This window comes from Ascaphus truei, chromosome 2 (assembly GCF_040206685.1).
Source record: "Ascaphus truei isolate aAscTru1 chromosome 2, aAscTru1.hap1, whole genome shotgun sequence".
NCBI classification, from domain to species: Eukaryota; Metazoa; Chordata; class Amphibia; order Anura; family Ascaphidae; genus Ascaphus; species Ascaphus truei.
The window spans coordinates 199,532,747-199,553,184 of NC_134484.1; the positions used below are offsets into that span (position 1 = coordinate 199,532,747).

A 20,438-nucleotide genomic window follows, 5' to 3' on the forward strand; every position below is an offset into this window, starting at 1 on the left:
GGGTATGGTGCCTGGGAGGGGAGTATAAGGGGGCATGTGGGTTACCTGGGGTCCGGAGATGGGCATGCTGGAGCAGCATGGCCGGTGAACAGAAGAGACCAGCAGGCCGGCGGAACCTAAGGAAGGGAGGGACAGAGGGGCGGAGCCTAAGGAAGGGAAGGGCTCGGCATTACTGGAGGAGAGAAGGGAGGGGGGCGGTGCTGAGGGAAGGGCCCGGCTTGCAGCACTTCGTCAAAACTCCGCCCCCCCCCCCCCCCCCCCCCCCGGCCAGCATCCTCCAATCACAGCCCGGCATTCTCCTGCAATCTCCGCCTACCGGGAGGACAGCCAGCATCCTCTGCTCTCCGCAACAGGCATCCTTCTCCTGCAGCCCTAAAAACCGGGACCCCAAGTAAAAACCGGGACATTTGGCTAATTAATTGGAAACCGGGACAGCACATGAAAAACCGGGACGTCTGGTCACCCTAGTTACCAGCCTCTCTCAAGCGGGGAGAGGCACTGCCTAAATTTATTTTTGCAGCCCCTTAAGTACTAGGGAGGAAGGTACCAGGTCTGAACCCAGGATTGGGCAGAACACAGACGTAGTCCCACCTCCTCCTCTGTCACTCAAGGAAACTGCTTCTGTGGGGAAAACCCAGGATTGGGCAGGAAGGGCAGACCGGTAGACAAAAACAGGCATGGCTACACCTATGTGAACATACTGTACTGTTCACAAAGTCTCCACTGACTCCTAAGTGGGACTTCAGTGCATCAATGGACAAGGTGCGTGATTTACAGCCAGGAGGGAGACAAGTGTGCACAGTAGATGTCAGTAATGAGCCTGCATGTGGCATGATTCTGCCTGTAAACAAGGAGTCATCAGCAGCAGCAGCAGCGGAGGAGGAGGCAGCAGCAGCAGCAGGGCGGATCCTGCAACAGCTCTTACTGACTGATCAGTAGGAAGTCCCTGAGCTAGCCAAAATAAACCTCTACTGATACCAGGATACAATCAGACCCCTTTCCAAGACCTAGACACATTACACACAGACCTCTGTATACATGTTCTAGCAGGAAACCCTGACCTGAGGAACAGTATCGGTGCAAGCTTGTTTCCTGTTGTGCTTGTGTAAGTTCAGCCTTGCGACAGCAATGGGTAATGGAATGAACAAGGTACTGTAACAAACGCATGCTTATTTACTTCTTTATTCTTATTTTTAGGTAATGTGCCACAAAATAGGTGTGCAAGCTGAATGTTTCACATTTAGTTAATGAAAACAGAAGGCCCCACCCCATCTGCGTAAATTCCAATGCTTGGTTATAAGGAACATGGCATTGATACTGTATAAGGAAATGACTGGTTTGCATACTGATTCTGTCTGCCTAGTCCCTGTTGGTGTGCAGGGCTCAGGTAGCAAGTGTTTGCTTTGGTGTATAATGTGTTCGATCTTGTTTCCAACTGGGCAAAGTAATGCAGTAACTGCGTTGTGTGTTATTTGGGAATGTGTAGAAAAGCAATTGGCAGCCATTGATCCTAAACTTGTATCGGACGAGATCCAATGTATTTGTCTTCCCCCCCCCCAGAGCATTGTACTTCTGTGTCATTATGACTGTGAGAATGATTCAGCCACTAGGAATATTACAGTACTTATTACACCAAACAGTGATCTGGCGACAGGGGTGTGTTTTACAGACACAGTACTGTAGTGAGAGTACAAGCTGCCTCTTCCCTGATGTTTAGAACTGATTTCCTCATGCTTTATTATTTGTGTGTCTATCTAATGATTTCAGAGTGCTTTATTAAATGCATGGCTACATTTACAGTACCAACCTGCTAGTGCTGAGCTGCTCCTTTTCTCTTTAGGTTTTCTTCTTGTTCCTCCCTCCGGTTGGGAAATGATTTACATATAAACCACAGAAATCTCTTCTGAAACTTGCTGTTTGCATGTCACATTGTTCTTGTGTGTATGCTCTATCGGCCATAACATCACAGTAATTAATTTTGACATGTTCATGCATATTGCTAATACTTGCTGGTGGTGGTTTTTTAATTTTTTTTTTTTTAAAGGTGATGGGGAAGCATATAGAATTGAGAGGGCAAAAAGGTGAAGGAAGGGGGTGGATATTTAAAGGTGCGATATCTCAATACAGGCAGTCCTCGGTTATCCAACGGAATCCGTTCTGGAAGTAGCGTTGGATAGTGAAACCGTTGTAAAGTGAGTCCCGTGTTAATCAGTGGCGGGGAGCGTTGGATAGCGCATTCCGGCGTCGAAAAACAACCCATAGGGTTGCATTGTAAAGCGTTGGATAACGAGGACTACCTGTATGTATTTCTTCTAGATTGTAGGCTCCCGTAAGTGGGACCTTCCATAGTTATTGTATCAGTGTGCATTTAGTTGTTCTTATTTTTGATGAAAATACACAAAAACACCTTGCTCACCAACTAAAGAGGGTATTATCAACGGTGCATAGGGAAAAAATAGTAGACAAAACACAAATAAGTGACCAAAGATTGTCACTTGAAGTCCCTAGAGATTGCACTCATTATAAATTGTAATCTAATATACATAAAGTACCAGTTAAATAACTAGTACCACTAGTTTGAAAATATTGCAGACCAAATGGGAAATACCCACACAACCAAGACTATAGCACAACAAAGAAATATACACTTTTATTGCATACTAAAATATGACGAAATGCATAAAATGACAACTAATTTACTATAACTAAAAAAATCCCCATGCGGGTGAGACGGAAAATATAAGGTGACTAAAGGTGCTAGTATGAACCTATGTATAATGCCCCATCAGGATATAAGGAGCCAGTGTCCAAAAATATACTAACACTGCTAAATAGCGTCACCACAACACAATGCAGAATAACAGCATTACAAAATAGAATGGTTCCACAAAGCTCAAATTAAAGCATTATTTTTTATGTCATTCTCTTTATGGTGTGTATTTAATTCCCCCATTTTACCACAATGCGGAATATGTTGCCACTTTATAAAGAAAAATTCATAAATAATTGTATATATATGTAGCCAGGGGTGGTGTCTGGCTACCAGTCTGCCCTTCTCCTGGCAGTTAGCCATATGGGGGGAATATGTGTTTTATATATATACAGGCATACCCCGCATTAACGTACGCAATGGGACCGGAGCATGTATGTAAAGCGAAAATGTACTTAAAGTGAAGCACTGCCTTTTCCCTCTTATCGATGCATGTACTGTAATGCAATCGTTATATATACATGCATAACTGATGTAAATAACGCATTTGTAACAGGCTCTATAGTCTCCCTGCTTGCGCACAGCTTCGGTACAGGTAGGGAGCCGGTATTGCTGTTCAGGATGTGATGACAGGCGCATGCGTGAGCTGCCGTTTGCCTATTGGGCGATATGTACTTACTCGCGAGTGTACTTAAAGTGAGTGTACTTAAAGCGGGGTATGCCTGTATATATATATATATATATATATATATATTCCCTCCCCCCCCCGTGTCTAGGGTGACTAAGTGCGGTACTTGTATTGTATGTCTTTATTTATATAGCGCCATTAATGTACATAGCACTTCACAGTAGTAATACACGTGGTAATCAAATAAATAATAGATACTATAAATAACAGGTCATGGGAATAAGTGCATCAGACATAAAAGTAACATTAAGGAAAAGGAGTCCCTGCTCTGAGGAGCTTACAGTCTAATTGGTAGGTAGGGAGAACGTACAGAGACAGAAGGAGGGAATTCAGGTAAGTGCGTCCGCAGGGGGCCAAGCTATATGTATCATGTGTCAGTATAATCCACAGTGCTATTCATATGCTTCTTTAATCAAGTGTGTCTTAAGGTGGGTCTTAAAGGTGGATAGAGAGGGTGCTAGTCAGGTATTGAGGGGAAGGGCATTCCAGAGGTGCGGGGCAGTAAGTGAGAAAGGTTTAAGGCGGGAGAGGGCTTTAGATACAAAGGGGGTAGAAAGAAGACATCCTTGAGGGGAAATCAAGAGTCGGGATGGTGCATACCGAGAAATTAGGGCTGAGATGTAGAAGAGTGTAGAGCTTTAAAAGTGAGGAGGAGAATTGAGTGCGGGATTTGATCGGAAGCCAGGAGAGGGATTTCAGGAGGGGAGATGCGGAGACAGATTTAGGAAAGAGTAGAGTGATTCTGGCAGCAGCGTTTAGGATAGATTGTAGGGGAGACAGGTGAGAGGCAGGAAGGCCGGACAGCAGGAGGTTACAGTAATTGAGGCGGGAGAGAATGAGGGCCTGAGTCAGAGTTTTAGCAGTCGAGTAACAGAGGAAAGGGCGTATCTTTGTTATATTGCGGGGGGAAAAGCGACAGGTTTTAGAAACGTTCTGAATGTGAGAGGAGTCGAGTGTGACCCCTAAGCAGATGGCACACATGAGGCCTGATCCTCCGCTGCAGGTAACCCGGGGTGTACCTGATTCGTTATGGTGACAGCGCCTCCACCTGTGAGGGATCATGGCAGCGCCGGATAACCACTTCACAGGACCCAATGCAATAAATACACGCGCAGTATATATATATATATATATATATATATATATATATATATATATATATATATAACAGTTTACTGAACATGTACCTTGTAACCACAGTACTATTACAGACCTTGCACGGCCATATCCGCACCGTACCTCACTGTCCAACTGCCGTGTCCACACCCCAGTGAGGTTTCCCCCAAAGTACTGAGGTGCCCTGGGCACCTAACCACCTGGTGTCCACAGGAGACACAACCCACCCCAAGTGTGCGGTAGTGCTACCCACAGACCATGTGTGAACCGTTGGTGCACTTGCTGAATGTGATATCTGCCGGGTGCTCCAGCATCCGGGTCCACCAGCTGTAGAAGGGATCAGTCAGGTCCCACATAGTCGTCATCCGCGACGGCGTCCGCTTCTGCGTGGGGTGGACTCCCGTTGGAGTGTCACACCATGAAGATAGTCTGTATCTCGCAGCGGTGGTCTGATCCCAGACCACAATCCGCAAATACTGCGCGGAGACTTGCTGTGTTTCTGACACTATACAAGTACAGGGCAATGTCCCTATCTGATGGGCTTGTCCCTGTAGCACCCACAAGCTAATTGGGGACTCGGCCTCCCTGGAGCCTAAGGGGGACAAACAAGGCCTAGTCCAGGGAAGCACAGCTCCCTGAACACTGCCTGCTCTGTTCTGCTCCCCCTCACGACCCAACGCACAGTCCCAGCGTGCCAAAAAGTATCCAACTGTGAGCAGGGGATGCTGCAGCCCTATTGGATGTTTTGCGCCATGTGTTCGGCAGCCCCTGGGAACTGTAGTTCCCCTGCAGAGCTATTCTATAATGGCCGCCGCTCTTTGGAAGCTACTACGCATACGCATCTGTAATGGCCGCTGCATTTTGGGGCATCTCTGCGCATGCGCGACTCATCAGAGCACATGCGCCAACCCCAACAAAGTGACCCCAGCTAGCCGGGTGCGCCGCAGACCCTCCGGAGCGCTCTCTACACTGCCCGCACTCCTCTCTGCAGCCTCCCTGACAGCTGCAGCCTATCGGGGGTAAGAGAGACCAAGGGCGACCCAGGATATATATATATATATATATACCCACCCCGTTCTCACAAAATCATCAGACAGCACTCAGGTATGTCAAGTAAATCAGTATGTAATAAACAGAGCACGAAATAGGAAGTTTGCTGTTTTTATTATATACCTATTTACTTGACTTACCTGAGTACTGTCTGCTGATTTCGTGAGAACGGTATCGTACATTTGTCTATTTTTTATGGGATATGCACCAACTCTTATTTGAATACTACTGGAGTTCTAGATTATATCTATATCTATATCTATATCATAATACTGAGTTAAGTTATGGTGAGTAAAAAAAGTGACAAAAACCCTCCACAGGAAAGCAAATATGCAAATACAACTGTATGCTCATCTGCATGTCTTAGGCAGGTCTGCAACCCCACCTTTCCCCATCATCACCCAGCATACAGCACTTCCACTGCAGCAAGGGATTCTGGGAAATGACATGCAAATGAGCACACAGTGTCACTTTTTGCCTCAAAAACCATTTTTTACATGGTTCCCTATAGGCTTAAGCTTGCTGCATGGTCACAGCTTTGAGCACAGCCAGGGTTAAGGTGCATACCCAGAAAACCACCCACAGACAGCTGTTTCGACCTTGATGGGTCTCATCAGTGTGGGGTTGATTTTAACTGGGTATGCATGAGAGGCTATGGGATAGGCTATACCATAATACTGAGTTAAGTTATGGTGAGTAAAAAAGCCTATAGGGAACCATGTTAAAAATGGTTTTTGAGGCAAAAAGTGACACTGTGTGCTCATTTGCATGTCATTTCCCAGAATCCCTTGCTGCAGTGGAAGTGCTGTATGCTGGGTGATGATGGGGAAAGGCGGGGTTGCAGACCTGCCTAAGACATGCAGATGAGCATACAGTTGTATTTGTATATATATATATATTTCTCTTGCACTCCAGTAGCATTCAAATAAGGGTTGGTGCATATCCCATAATAAAAATATATATATCTCAAATGAATAGACGATACCGTTCTGTGGCTAACGAAATGCTTTTATTTGTGCGAGCTTTCGAGATACACTGATCTCTTCCGACGGTGTTACAATGAATAAAGCAAGCAAGGTTTTACTTAAAAACAGTGTCTCTTGGAATGTTATCTGTGCTTGTCCCTCCCCCGTGTGTAGATGCGATGTATGGCACACAGAACGGTATCGTCTATTCATTTTTGTTTTAAGTTATGGTGGGTGAAAAAGGCAACAATAAAACTCCACCGTTAGCATATAGCCAAAAAAGAATATCACGTGTGAGCACATTCACATGTCTTAGACAGGTCTGCAACCCTGCCTTTCAACCATTATCACCTAGCATACAGTGCTCCCACTGTAGCAAGGGATTCTGGGAAATGACATGCAAATGAGCACACAATGTGTCACCTTTTGCCTGCAAAATCCATTCACATGGAGCCCATGAGGCAAAAGGTGACACATTGTGTGCTCATTTGCATGTCATTTCCCAGAATCCCTTGCTGCAGTGGGAGCACTGTATGCTAGGTGATAATGGATGAAAGGCAGGGTTGCAGACCTGTTTAAGACATGTGGATGTGCTCACAAGTGATATTCTTTATTGGATGTGTGTGTGTATGTGTGTGTGTGTACGCTCCATAGTGTAAAAATGTTTAATTAAAATGTTCTAAATAAAATAGGTTTCATCATTTCTTACTCATAATATTTCCATGTTAAAAGCCATTGCAAGCACATGTGGTAGTTTACCAGACATCAGTCCGAAGACATTGCAGCTCCTTGCGTCCCTGTCAAAGGTTACTTGCTTCTCCTTAGGCTATTTGTCCAGCTCACATTCGCCATTGAAAAAACGTATTGATGAAATAATAGCACAGGAGTAGCTATCCAAGTTTAAAACGGTAGAAACTCCCCGTTTCTAATAAAAAAATGGTATCCAATAATATGATCGCCTTGTTTGGAAGAGAAAAGAGAGTACATCAGAGGTTATATTGGTGACCTACTGAGCTATCAGAAAGGGGCAAAGATATTACCCCTACGTGGTAGCTGGGATCGCAGGTCTCAACCGGTACCTCTTGTTGAAAATCAGTGAGGAGCCACATACTGTATGCTCCTTGCTGTTCACCGCTTCCCCTTCAACTGGCTGTGTGCTCAATCGCTGTAGTAGGATCCGTAGAATATATATCGGTCATATTGCTCTATAAACATGTAAAAGAGAACTTTTTAATGCTCACACTTTTTGAGGATATATACCAATGATTTGGATTTGCTAATTGTCAATTGTGCTATTTTTAGATTATTATCATTGGATCTGGTTTTCTCTCTGCATACCTCTTGAAGACATAGAATTCCCATGGATCTTTACTCAGTGTTTTTTGTTGTTGCTGCTATATATACTTCATCTCTATGTTGGTGCTATGTATAATCTAAATAATAATTGTTGTACTTTGTCATTATGGAATTGATATTTTAGAAACTGCAGTATTATATTTGTCCTAATGTACATTATATCTTTAGGGGACTTTTATTGTTGCAAGCAAAGAGATCTTTGGATACATATGGATTTAAATACTAACTGTTGCAACCTGTTTATATAAACACAGTTAAATATCTAATTTGTCTTGATTGTATCTGATTCTGTTCAGATATGTCTGATGACGTGGGATAGGTAAAATAATTAACCGTTTTTTTTATCCATTACCTGGTGAGTTCCTTTTTCCTTGGGGTTTGCGGTTCCTACCAATCCTTTTTTCCCTGTTATTTAACCAGCAGCCGGATAAATAAGGGACTTGTTCAGCCTAACCCTTACCTTAGCTGTAGCCTGGGCAAAGCTGGGGGCCCCGCGCTCCTGGGGACCCGCGGTCCGCCCCTGTTGGCGGCCCTTCTGCCCATCTCTCTCTCTTTTCTCCCCCAGATAGAGACAGGCGGGGGAAGATGATGGTACGCGGCGGTGCTTGGCCTGCAGAGGAGTTGCATAGAGGCAGAGCAGGACAGCTGGGGAGGAGAGCGCCCCAGTGGCCCGACCTGAAAGTCTTTTTTACTTCCGGTGTCTATGCTGCTACCCGGCCGTCCTGCTCTGCTTCCGTGCAACTCCTAACTCCTCTGCCAGCTGCTCCTCTGCTTAACTCTGGCAGCCCGCCGCCACGTACCATTTCCCCCGCCTGCCTCTATCACCCCCCTGTCCCACAGGTAGGCATGGAGGAGGAGGGGGAGAAAGCTGGAGGAGGGGGACTGCTAAGGAGGAGGATGAGAGAACTGAGGAGAGAGATCCTCCAATTTAAATCGAGGCAATTTTTTCTTCTGAATCTACGGAATACGTTCACTTATAATGGGGCCCTGAAAATGTTTTTGCTAGGGGGCCCGCGCATGTCTAGCTTCGCCCCTGCCCTTACCCTAATATGCCAGCCCAACCATTACCCCCACCCTTACCGTAATATGCCAGTCTAATCCTTGCACCTACCCTTATCCTAATGTGCCAGCCTAATCCTGACTCCTACTCTTACCCTAATATGCCAGCCCAACCCTTACCCTAATATGCCAGCCTAACCCTTACCCTTATCCTAATATGCCAGCCTAACCCTTAACCTAATATGCCAGCCTAACCCTTACCCTTATCCTAATATGCCAGCCTAATCCTTACTCTTACCCTAATATGCCAGCCTAACCCTTACCCCACCCTTATCTTAATATCCCAGCCTAAACCTTACCCCACCCTTACCCTAATATGCCAGCCCTATCAAGCACTCTCTGATTCCTAATAATATGGTAGAAAATCATTGGCAGCCAAATATGGGACAGAAAGGAGGTAACAGAGCTGGCTGCTGGGTAAATAAACACTTTGTGAACGAAATTAATTATTTAGTAGCTAAACATGCTGGATTTGAGGAGGGCAGTTGTTTCTCCATGCTTGAGAGAGATGATTCTGGCTCTTAGAATAGATGAAAGCAGGAAAGATGAGAAGCTGGAAGGCCTGGCAGCATTAAGCAACTGTAGGCGAGGCAAGAAAGGATGAAGGCATGTGCACTATCTTTTGATAACAGATAGAGAAAGAAAGGATTATACTTTCGGTATATTGTGCACGAGTAAAAATGTGAGTAGAGCAGGATAGAGATTAATCAAATGTGACATCCAATGCAGCTTGCATACGGGACAGGGTAAATTGTTATGCCATCCACTGTCATTTTGAAGGTTAAAATAGAACATGTATTTGGTTGAAGAGCTGTGGCCTTGACACATTTAGTGTTAGGTGATCATGTGATATCCAGCAGGAAATTTCATCAGGACCTGTTAACTGTTACCGAGCCAGAACATGAAAGTTTTGGCATACACCATGTTGAATGTCTGTTGCATGATATTATGAAATATATTATTTATATAATATATTTATATTATGAGCACAGGCAACATTCTTTTATGGATGGGCCCACTTTTTAAATTGAGGAACACCCATTAAGCTATTTTCTCTCATTCAGGGGGTGAGGGGTTGACTGAAGTGTAAGCGAAGGATAGCATGCTGGTATATCTTTGTTCTTTGAGTGGCATGCCACCTAGCAACAGCTGGTGGGATGGTAGCCTCCCGAAGAATATCTGCTGGGCAAAAATTGTCGATCACATGGCCTGAGGGTGCACATGCACAAGACACACGCGTGTTCCCCTTGTCGGTTTAGATTTTTTCAGAGCAGGGAAGATGGAGAACGTACTGTTGTTTCAGTTACTGCAACGGATTCCTTGGCGTTTTCGCTAAGGAATCCCTCCATCTCCTCGGCTCATATGAATAAAAAGTGGCACAAATCATTATTTTGCAAAACATTTATATAAATGTCGGAGGATTGAGGTGAGGAGACTCTTAATCTCCACTTCTCTTCTGACTTGGACAACATTCAACCCAGGAAAAGAGGGAATTCCGTGAAATTAAAGAAAATACATAAGAAAAAATGAGAGATGGATCTTTGTGTAGTCAGGAAGGGAACATTTTGCTGAGTGAAAATGAGCAGAGGCCCGTAGCTGGCAAAAACTCTGCACCTTTTTCGGGTACGCAAAAGGTACTGGAGAGATCCCACTCAAATGAGGAACCTGTAACTGGTTGTTCACTCTTGTCTTCAAATACAGAATTGGGACATGGAGATAACATAAAGGGAGGTTACCCAGCACTCAAAAGAAATAATGAAAGAAAGCCGGAATGTCAGAAGAGATTTTACTAGAATATAGCCACAAAATACCAGGGCATGTAGCGTCTGTGCTGTTACTCAGAGTAGTGTAAATAGCAAAAAGTCAGTTTACAGATGTAGTACGAACATTCAATTGATGTGCATAAAGTGGAATGGGAGAACAAACGGTCTCCAGATCGTCAGCCTCTAGTGAAAGAGAGGAAAATGGAGCGAAAAACAAATGGAGAGAGTAAGCCTTGCAGGAAAAAGCCCTCCTTAAAGAGCCTGCAGCAATAGATAGGCGGCTATTTATTCGGATTCTGAAGTGTATGATTTTATAACCTTGGCATTGCGGTCATCTTTAGTTAAGGAGGATGACCTCGTATTATGTAGCCATACCGGAATTCCGCATATACAAGTTGTAATTGCCCCAGAAATAGATTTGGCATTGGTTGCTAAGGGGAACGTTTATTTCCCTACGGACAGTTCTGACCAGCTGTTAAGAACGGTACAATTTTAAATGGCTGACGCAGCTGGCCCTCTTCTCTTCATGCTTGATAATGCACACAAAGAGGGTATTCATGGATCTCCGCTTTCCAGAAAGGGGTCCTGTTAGCTTCACAATTGGCTCTTAAAGCAATCAGTAGAACCACTTTAATTATAGGGCAAACATTTAATTATGTTGCAAATGCTCGTAATTCCCGCTGGTTAGGTGCAAAGGGTGCCTATTTAGCACAAAGTGCACGAGTTCCCTAATTTGGAAAACGCTAATTTATTTGGTCCTCAGTTTTTGTAAGACGTTAGGGCTTGACACACAGCGAGAAAGTAATTCTCTGATATGAAAAGGGAACCCAGAGAATATACCAGAATGCCCTTATGGAAGGAGGGTCGGTTTGTTTGACCGATCCTTGATAATGACAAAAAGTCAAACAAAAAAGCCCTATTATAGGAATAAACTGACAGGAGGAGTAATATCCAATCTTACAGCCTCTCAAACAGGACAACGGAGGTCTCAATTTGGTGGGTTCCAGTTACAGATCAATGGGAGGAAGGTTCTCCATCGAAAAACATAACATCAGAAAAATGAGTGTTGAGAATAGTAAACAAAGGTTTCTGTACCAAAGCAAAACCGTGTTTCCCATTGATCCACATGCTCCAGAAAGGGTCCGACTATCTTACTAGGGAAAAGCCTTAGTGGCTGCCAAGTGAACAATACAGACCGGCGCCTCAATGTCCAATTCAGGGAACAAAGGTATAGTCCAAAGAATAGCTGCAGTGTCCAATGGAAGATGACCAAATCTTTAGACAGCAGGCTCCACAGCAACAAAAATCGTGTAAAAAGCAAGGGAGACAAAAGGAAAAATCATAGTGCAACAATGTAAGCACTAAACATATAACATATATACACAAACAGACATACAACAATGACAGGCTGACGAATATTTACGGAGTATTTAATATAACACGATAAAAATGCAATGGCAAGTATAGAGCAGATGTCGGATCCGGTGTGTAAAACCGGAATCCTACTTACAAGACGTCCCAAAGGTACAGGCAGGGATAATTAGAGTGCGTATTCCGGCGGCAGCTGTTGGTAGACACGTGGCGATCGGGGGAGACTGCAAACACTTCCTCAAATCTGCATCATGCTGTGCGTCACTGTGGGCTGCTTCTCCTGATGCCGTCTGTCGCTCCGTGACCGGAAACACGTCACTGAGGGCGGGACAAATCACCGGAACTCCCTTCTCCTATTCCTGTATACCGTAGTGCTCTTGCGTTGATCTGCTCTGCTCACTGCAAGCTCTCAACTCTCAATTGCCCAGCGCGTTTCGTGCGCATGCGCACTTCTTCAGGAGACCCCACGAGGGGTTCGTGTTATACCCAAAGCAGCTTGAACTCGGAAGACTCCACACACAGTTTCTCTCTTCTGTATGTGACCTGCCCACTTCTAGTAAGTAGGCAATTAATTGAGTTCAAAGAACAAGGGTACATTTGGCTGTAAAACAATACTGCGCAATGTTTTTTTCCCTGCTTCATGTCTCACATCTACAGGGTAACATCACACTATTAAATTGTCTTGCCTTTTAGCCCTTGCCTTCGCAGCTAGAGGGGCTTAGTTGAACTTAATTCATATTTCTGATACTTGAGCCAATCGGTTTCCTTGTAGTATTCACGGGGAGAACGAAAACTGGGTCAATGGGTAAATCGCCAGTTGAACTGGATTTTGTAGAGGATACGTCAAATCCTTCTCTCGGTGTGGTTAATTGCATGATGTATTTAGATAAAACAGCCAACATAAAAGATGATATATCCCAGTTATTAATAACCTAATGGAAAACATTTAGACCAGCCACAACTAATACAATAAGAGGCTGGATTCTTTGTGCAGTGAATCAAGGAGGGATTAACATGGATCAATTGAAGGGATACTCAATTAGAGGTGCAGCAGTTACAAAAGCAGCTGCTTAAAGGATCACATTGAATTATTATTATTATTATTATTATGCTGCCATTTACAGTATACTGGAGCTGAGTGAAGGCTAGTCTGTGGCCAATGAGCAACCTTGTTTCTGGTCCTACCTGCTTTCTTCTGCTCCTGGTTTTATCTTTCGTTCTGGTGCCAAATTCATTGAACTTTCTGGAGAATGTTTATTAACCAGTCGCCTGCTTGAAGAGAAATGACTTCACAGGCAAACTATTTAGTCTTGTGTATGCCATATCTGTAGTGGTATTGTAAGCATCTCGGTTATGACCTGTCAACATGTGACAGCAGCCTTCATGCCATCAACAAATTATTAACCTTTCCTAAGCAAGGAAGGTATTGAGCCTATAGAAAATCATTGTTTTGTATGTTTTTTCATTGCACCTGTCTCTTGTATCTATTTAAATGTTTGCTATGATCTAGGAAGCAGCCACTGACCTCTTACAAATTTGTGTGATCAAATATCTTTTCCTACTCCGTGGTCATGTAAAGCAGCAGTTCCCCATGTATAATTACAGTTTGAATCCCCTCTTTTTATTACAAGGATGGGAACCATCGAATCCCACAGAGGGAACATGCTTTTTTTCATCTCCAGGGAACCACTGGTTCCCGAGATTCTTACCGCTGAAGGCAGCGTGTTGCAGTCCCCTCCAGAGGAAACAACATGGCGTTTTAAATCTCGCACAGGCCAATAAGAGGCTGGAATGTCATCCATCACAGCTCCCTATTGGCCTGCGTAATGCAGGGCATTTAAATATCAGGAAGTAACGGTGCTACTTTCACTGTTAATTATTTTGGAAATCAGGAGATTAAATTATTGTGATTTAGATCTGTCGGCTCCCCCACCCCTCCAGTTCCCATTGGGGTAATAAAAAAGAGGGGTGGCGGGGAGGATAATTTTTTTTAACTTTTTTTTTTTTTATGGCTTTTTAAACAAAATTGAAACTTTAGAAACGGTTTAGTTTACGTACCTCCCAAATGTATTAACTACCTTTACACAAACGCATGATTTCCTTAACCTCTTGGTGTCTGTCATTCTGAAAGAAAAAACGCTTACTGTATCTCCGTAAAAGAGATCCAGAGGAAATGGTTGTTTCACTAAAAAAGGATTCAATGACATTGATATATCAAACGGGTAAAACTTGGTATTGGTGTCTTTTAAAAAAAAAAAAAATTGGAGAGGACTTAAATGTTTTTCATTTCTTTGGTAACTAAATGTTCAGAGTTATTGTTTATAATCTCTACTAGAGGTGGGTATATTTTTGTCCAAAATTGAATTTGCGCAGGCACAAAACCTTCATAGTGCCCTAATGATGTGCCTGGCATGGCATGGGCACTCGCTTGTTTTCCATGGGGGGGAGAGGGACTGGGCTAACCACTCTGAAGCAGCCCCTTCCGTTTCCGGCATCTGGAGCCTAGCACGATCATGTGATCACTCCCAGAGTTCCGCCACCCTCCTGGCACTGTAAAGGTTAATATTTCAAACACCCGAGCAGAGCATCAGTTTAAAAAACAAAAAGAAAAAAGTAAACGGGGAAAAAAAAATGCATAAAAAAACCGATCAACGCGATCTGCTGCTTTAAAGCAAACATTTGGTAATTTTGTATTGTTCGGAAATTAGAGGTGTTTCTTCCTAGGACGTTTTTTGATGTTGTTGGGTATGAAGCAGGGGGCCTCCGGGGCTGAAGCCCATTGATTTTCAACTCCGGGGACCCCCTGCTTCACGAGATGCCTCCGTACCTAGCTGGGCATGCAATATGGCGACACCAATTTCACATAGGACAGGAGCCAGTTGGAAGCTGCATTATCCATCACGGCTTCCTTTTGGCCCTCGTCCTCCGGGGGCATTTAAAATCCAGGAAGTAACTGGCATGAGCTTCTCTGGTACTTATCTCAGGAAGCAGGGGGTCCCTGGAGCTGAGATTAACGGGATTCGGCTCCAGAGACGCCCTGCTTCATACCTAATATTAAAACTCATTTTGATTTCAGGAAATGCTCCTTTAACACTTTAGTGTCAGTCGTGCCACCTCCGTGGCCACCGACCCTCCGGCACGTCCACATCACGTGACTGCTGTACGGAACGATCACGTGATCAGTTTTCTGTTCTGGCTGTCGGCCAGATGTGACGGGGAGGGGGCCCCCCTTCAGTGTGGTATGTTGTCAAGCTCCTAAAAAATTAGCAAAGGCAAGTGACGTACGGTGTACATCATAAGGGCCCATAGGGTGGCACTTTTCTTGACGTACAACATACATCATTAGGGCACTAAAGGGGTTAAGAGAGTTTATTTTGTCAGAACTTCTAGACAGGGGAAGTGCTTGTCGGTCTGCTGACGGGGGAAGTGCTTGTCGGTCTGCTGACGGGGGAAGTGCTTGTCGGTCTGCTGACGGGGGAAGTGCTTGTCGGTCTGCTGACGGGGGAAGTGCTTGTCGGTCTGCTGACGGGGGAAGTGCTTGTCGGTCTGCTGACGGGGGAAGTGCTTGTCGGTCTGCTGACGGGGGAAGTGCTTGTCGGTCTGCTGACGGGGAAGTGCTTGTCGGTCTGCTGACGGGGAAGTGCTTGTGGGTCTGCTGACGGGGAAGTGCTTGTCGGTCTGCTGACGGGGAAGTGCTTGTCGGTCTGCTGACGGGGGAAGTGCTTGTCGGTCTGCTGACGGGGGAAGTGCTTGTCGGTCTGCTGACTGGGAAGTGCTTGTCGGTCTGCTGACGGGGGAAGTGCTTGTCGGTCTGCTGACGGGGGAAGTACTTGTCGGTCTGCTGACGGGGGAAGTGCTTGTCGGTCTGCTGACGGGGGAAGTGCTTGTCGGTCTGCTGACGGGGAAGTGCTTGTCGGTCTACTGACGGGGGAAGTGCTTGTCGGTCTACTGACGGGGGAAGTGCTTGTCTGTCTGCTGACGGGGGAAGTGCTTGTCGGTCTGCTGACGGGGGAAGTGCTTGTGGGTCTGCTGACGGGGGAAGTGCTTGTGGGTCTGCTGACGGGGGAAGTGCTTGTGGGTCTGCTGACGGGGGAAGTGCTTGTGGGTCTGCTGACGGGGGAAGTGCTTGTGGGTCTGCTGACGGGGGAAGTGCTTGTGGGTCTGCTGACGGGGGAAGTGCTTGTGGGTCTGCTGACGGGGGAAGTGCTTGTGGGTCTGGTGATGGGGGAAGTGCTTGTGGGTCTGGTGACTGGGGAAGTGCTTGTGGGTCTGGTGACTGGGGAAGTGCTTGTCGGTCTGGTGTTTATTCAACCTCTAGCCCATCCTGTCCCTGTTAGAGGGGGTGGAATAAAATAAGGAGAGGAAGAGAAGAGGGCATTGCTTGTGCCAACTCCCATTCTGCGCTTGACATTACACAAAATATTGTAGCTATAGAAAATGAAACTCCTCCCATGTCTCAGATTACAATGTGTACAAAACAATTTTAAATTTTTTTACTTTTTACATTTTTTTTTTTAACAAAAAAATCACGCCAATTTAACGTTTATGTTTCTGACGGTTGTGTTATGAGTACAGTCCTTCCTAGGACTAAGAGTTAACCAGAGAATAGAGCACAATTTTAATTGAGCATTGGTATGTTGTGGAGGAGAATGAATACAGAACCCGATCATGGAACTGTATTTTTATGCTCTGTGTCTTACAAAGCGTAGCACATGAGAGTTATAATTGTGTGCTAGATTGAATGAAGCCTAGTTGAGGATTAAGTACATCTCCTATATCCTCACTCCATTCCATTCAGAAACTGCTGCCGGTGTCAAATCACTCATTCAACATTCTTCTTCTGCAGTTCTCCCGGCAAGTCACTCCATTGATTATCCATGTCCTTTCAATGCAAGGTCCCTAGCTTTACTTCTAGGGCAGTGCTTTTCAACCATGGTTCCTAGGAAGCCTTGGGTTCCCTGCAATTTTCAGGTAGTTTGGTAACAAATACAGAAGAATTTAATATGCATTTGATCTCAGACGCGCTATTAGGCTGCGGTCCCAGTCAGCAGTGTGGCACGCGCGCCTGGCAGGGGGGGGTGGGGGGCGCATGCACAGCGCTAACCGCGATCTGCGGTCTTCTAGGGAGAGAGGGAGATTGCAACGGGAGCGGGCGTGGTGGAGGTTTTGCAGGGGCGTGGCGATGACCTCACGTGGCTGGTTTGGCCTCATTGGGTGAACCGCCGGCGGGGTCATGGTCACGCCTCCGTCGCAAGTTCTAAACTCAATTTCATTGAGTTAAAAAAAACCTGGCAGTACGGCACGGCTGCACCTTCAGCGGGAAGGTGCGTACTGGGCCAGCCCCATTGAGGGGAGGTGCTTATACGTGCGCTGTAGTAGTCACTGGGACCGCAGCGTTTGAGAGGGTTGGGGTTCCTTACAATGCATCTGATCTCAGACGCGCTATTAGAGAGGGTTGGGGCTCCTTACAATGCATCTGATCTCAGACGCGCTATTAGAGAGGGTTGGGGTTCCTTACAATGCATCTGATCTCAGACGCGCTATTAGAGAGGGTTGGGGTTCCACACAATTTCACAATATAATTATAGTGTTCCTTAACCATAAAAAGTTTAACCACTGTTGTAGAGCAGCGGAGCGCAAACTGGTTGGCGCGGGGTTTACAGAGGCCCCACGCGCTTCCCGAAGGCACTTAAATTAAGTGCCGGGGGAGCGGCGAAGGCCTCTGTAAACCTCACTTACCTTGGCTCGGTGGCTTCTTACACGCGTCGCCATGGAGGGGGAGGGGGGGGGGCGCGGAGAGAGGGGAACTAACAGGCAAGGGGGCCAGGGAAAAAAGTTTGTGCTCCCCTGTTCTAGAGCGCGCGTGTGTGTGTGTGTGTGTGTGTGTTTGTGTGCGCACACACACACTGGAGTAGCGCCTTAGTGTATTTGATTAGAATTTAGAAAAGCTGTGTCAGATAGGATTGGATTATAGGGCTATACTGACCAATGGATACCTAAAGACGATAACAATTTGATATACAGTAGCAGCTGATCTAAACTATGAACTAAAACACATAAAAATGTATGAATGTTAATATATATATATATATATATATATATATACAGTGTTCGACAAACCTATAAATTTGCTCGCCCCGGGCGAGTGGATTTAACTCCCGGGCGAGTAAATATTGGCCCAAGCAGCACACGTTTGGTACTAGGTGGCGAGTAGATTTTTTTTGTGTGGCGAGTAGATTTTTTGGTGATTTGTCAACCACTGTGTGTGTGTGTGTGTGTGTGTGTATGTATGTATGTATATATATATATATATATATATATAATTGTATAAAACCAGTCCACAGATAGTAATCCACGGAGTCTTGCAGCCTGAATATAATGATCACCAAATCCACAAAGATATCTGCAAAAAACAAGACAAAACAGGTGCACTCCTAGTGTATTAAAGTATAAAAATAATTTATAGAACTGAAACATATATTTTTTTATTTGACCTGATGAAGTTAGTTTGTGTTGCTGGAATCACGCAGCATTGACAGGGACACAGACACCAGGGCATATACAATTTGTATATGGTAGGGTGCAAACTGTCAAATAATTAATACAAAAAACAAAGGAAGGACAGGCACTCCAGTCTGCAAAAAATGTGATGCTATTAGCTCAACGTTTCCACTCATACATGAGCTTTTCTAGAGCGCAATTTAACAGTGTAATAATCAATCCAGTTATACCTGACACCTAACCCGGTGACACAGTTGAATTGGCGCCAAAAAAGCCAAGTGGAACCCCAGTGAGGTCACAGCAGGGACGTGGAGATCTAGAGGGGCCTAAGGGGTTGGTTGGGGCTACAGAACTGATTTATTTAAAAAAACAAACAGGATTTTTCACATTTGCTGCCTAAAAGGAATATTCGAAGTATCCCTATTCATGCCCCTGAAAAAGTCAAGTGGACTGTGAGGAAACGCGTCGGGTTACGTTGTAGTACGTGATACGTCATCACGCTACCATGAGTCAGTGAGTTCTGACATGCCCTGTTGGAAATGATCATTTTGTGGGTTCATGCAGAAACAAATAATTGTTCAGGCACTGTATGATTCAAAGCCTTTTATTGTTTCCCGGCTTGACAAGATCCTGTACCCTAGAAGCATTGACCAGAGGACACCAAGAAACCGCTCCTACCATTGTCGTTAGATTGATTCTCAAACATATTTGATTATTTCTTAGAAGTAAACAAGGTAGCGTGGAGCACAGCAAAAATAGAAAAGAGAACTGGAGGCAGGATCAAGAGCGAAAAAAATAAAGGGTTATTTACACACAGTGCCCGTACAAAAACTGAAGAAAACTCTGACGCGTTTCCCGCCGTCACTTGATAAAGCGCCAGTGACGGCGGGAAACCCGTCCGAGTTTATCTTCCGTTTTTGTACGGGCACTATGTGTAAATAACCCTTTATTTTTTTTCACTCTTGATCCTGCCTTTTTTCTATTTTTGCTGTGCTCCACATTACCTTGTTTACTTCTACGGATTTCTCCTTACGGGATGCACGCCGGGATGAATCTATTCGCTAATGTACTTCAAGCAACATATGTCCATGAGTACTTTATTTACCTTCTGTTCTGGTCTATTACCGATGGATGTTGTTATTTGCTGTTACTTACCTGGATTTAGAGCTACTTGTGTATATTGACCTCATCTATCGTCCAGCTTTGTTGCAGGGCTTCACTTAGGGGTCTCCTCTAGCAGACTCAACTCTCTGATCCAGAGGTACAGCTATCATTTTGAATACTCACACTAACAGACTTAATTTCCATTTCCACTTATGGAATTGATTATCCTGTATCTCTGTGTGGCTTAAGCTGGGAGTTTCTGGAGCGCTACTGTACATTGGAGATTCACTTCTCCGTATACACATTGATTATTTCTTATCCTTGTGAGTGTAAACTACTGCAAAGTTTTCATATGCATTATTAAGTTATCCATACGTTCTTACACTATCTGCTACACCCTTGTATTATACAATATATATATTTTGTGTGTGTATATATGTATATGTGTGTGCATGTGTGTATATCTATCAATGCACATTCACATGTCTTAGAGGTCTGCAACCCTGCCTTTCACCATCATCACCTAGCATACAGTGCTTCCACTGCAGCAAGGGATACTGGGAAATTACATGCAAATGGGCACACGTCACCTTTTGCCTGAAATCCATTTTACATGGAACCCTTATGAGCAAATGCTCACTGCTCACACAGCTTTTAAGCACAGCATGGGATTAGATGCAAAGCCAGTCAAACCACTCACAGACAGCTGTTTCTCTATCTACATATACTGTACATATACTGTATATACATACTGT

General features: G+C 44.7%; 1 protein-coding gene across 2 annotated transcripts in view; it reads left to right on the top strand.

The window, feature by feature from the left end:
* Positions 1 to 656: 656 nt before the first annotated feature.
* Positions 657 to 20,438, top strand: part of DUSP22 (dual specificity phosphatase 22) — a 99,992-nt gene continuing 80,210 nt past the window's right edge. Inside the window, exon 1 of one of the 2 annotated variants that reach the window (XM_075585810.1) lies at positions 657 to 1,149. In XM_075585810.1, the coding sequence (XP_075441925.1) occupies positions 1,129 to 1,149 (21 nt within the window). In that variant the 5' untranslated portion in view covers positions 657 to 1,128. The remainder of the gene's footprint in view (positions 1,150 to 20,438) is intronic. The other variant, XM_075585811.1, reaches the window with a different exon arrangement.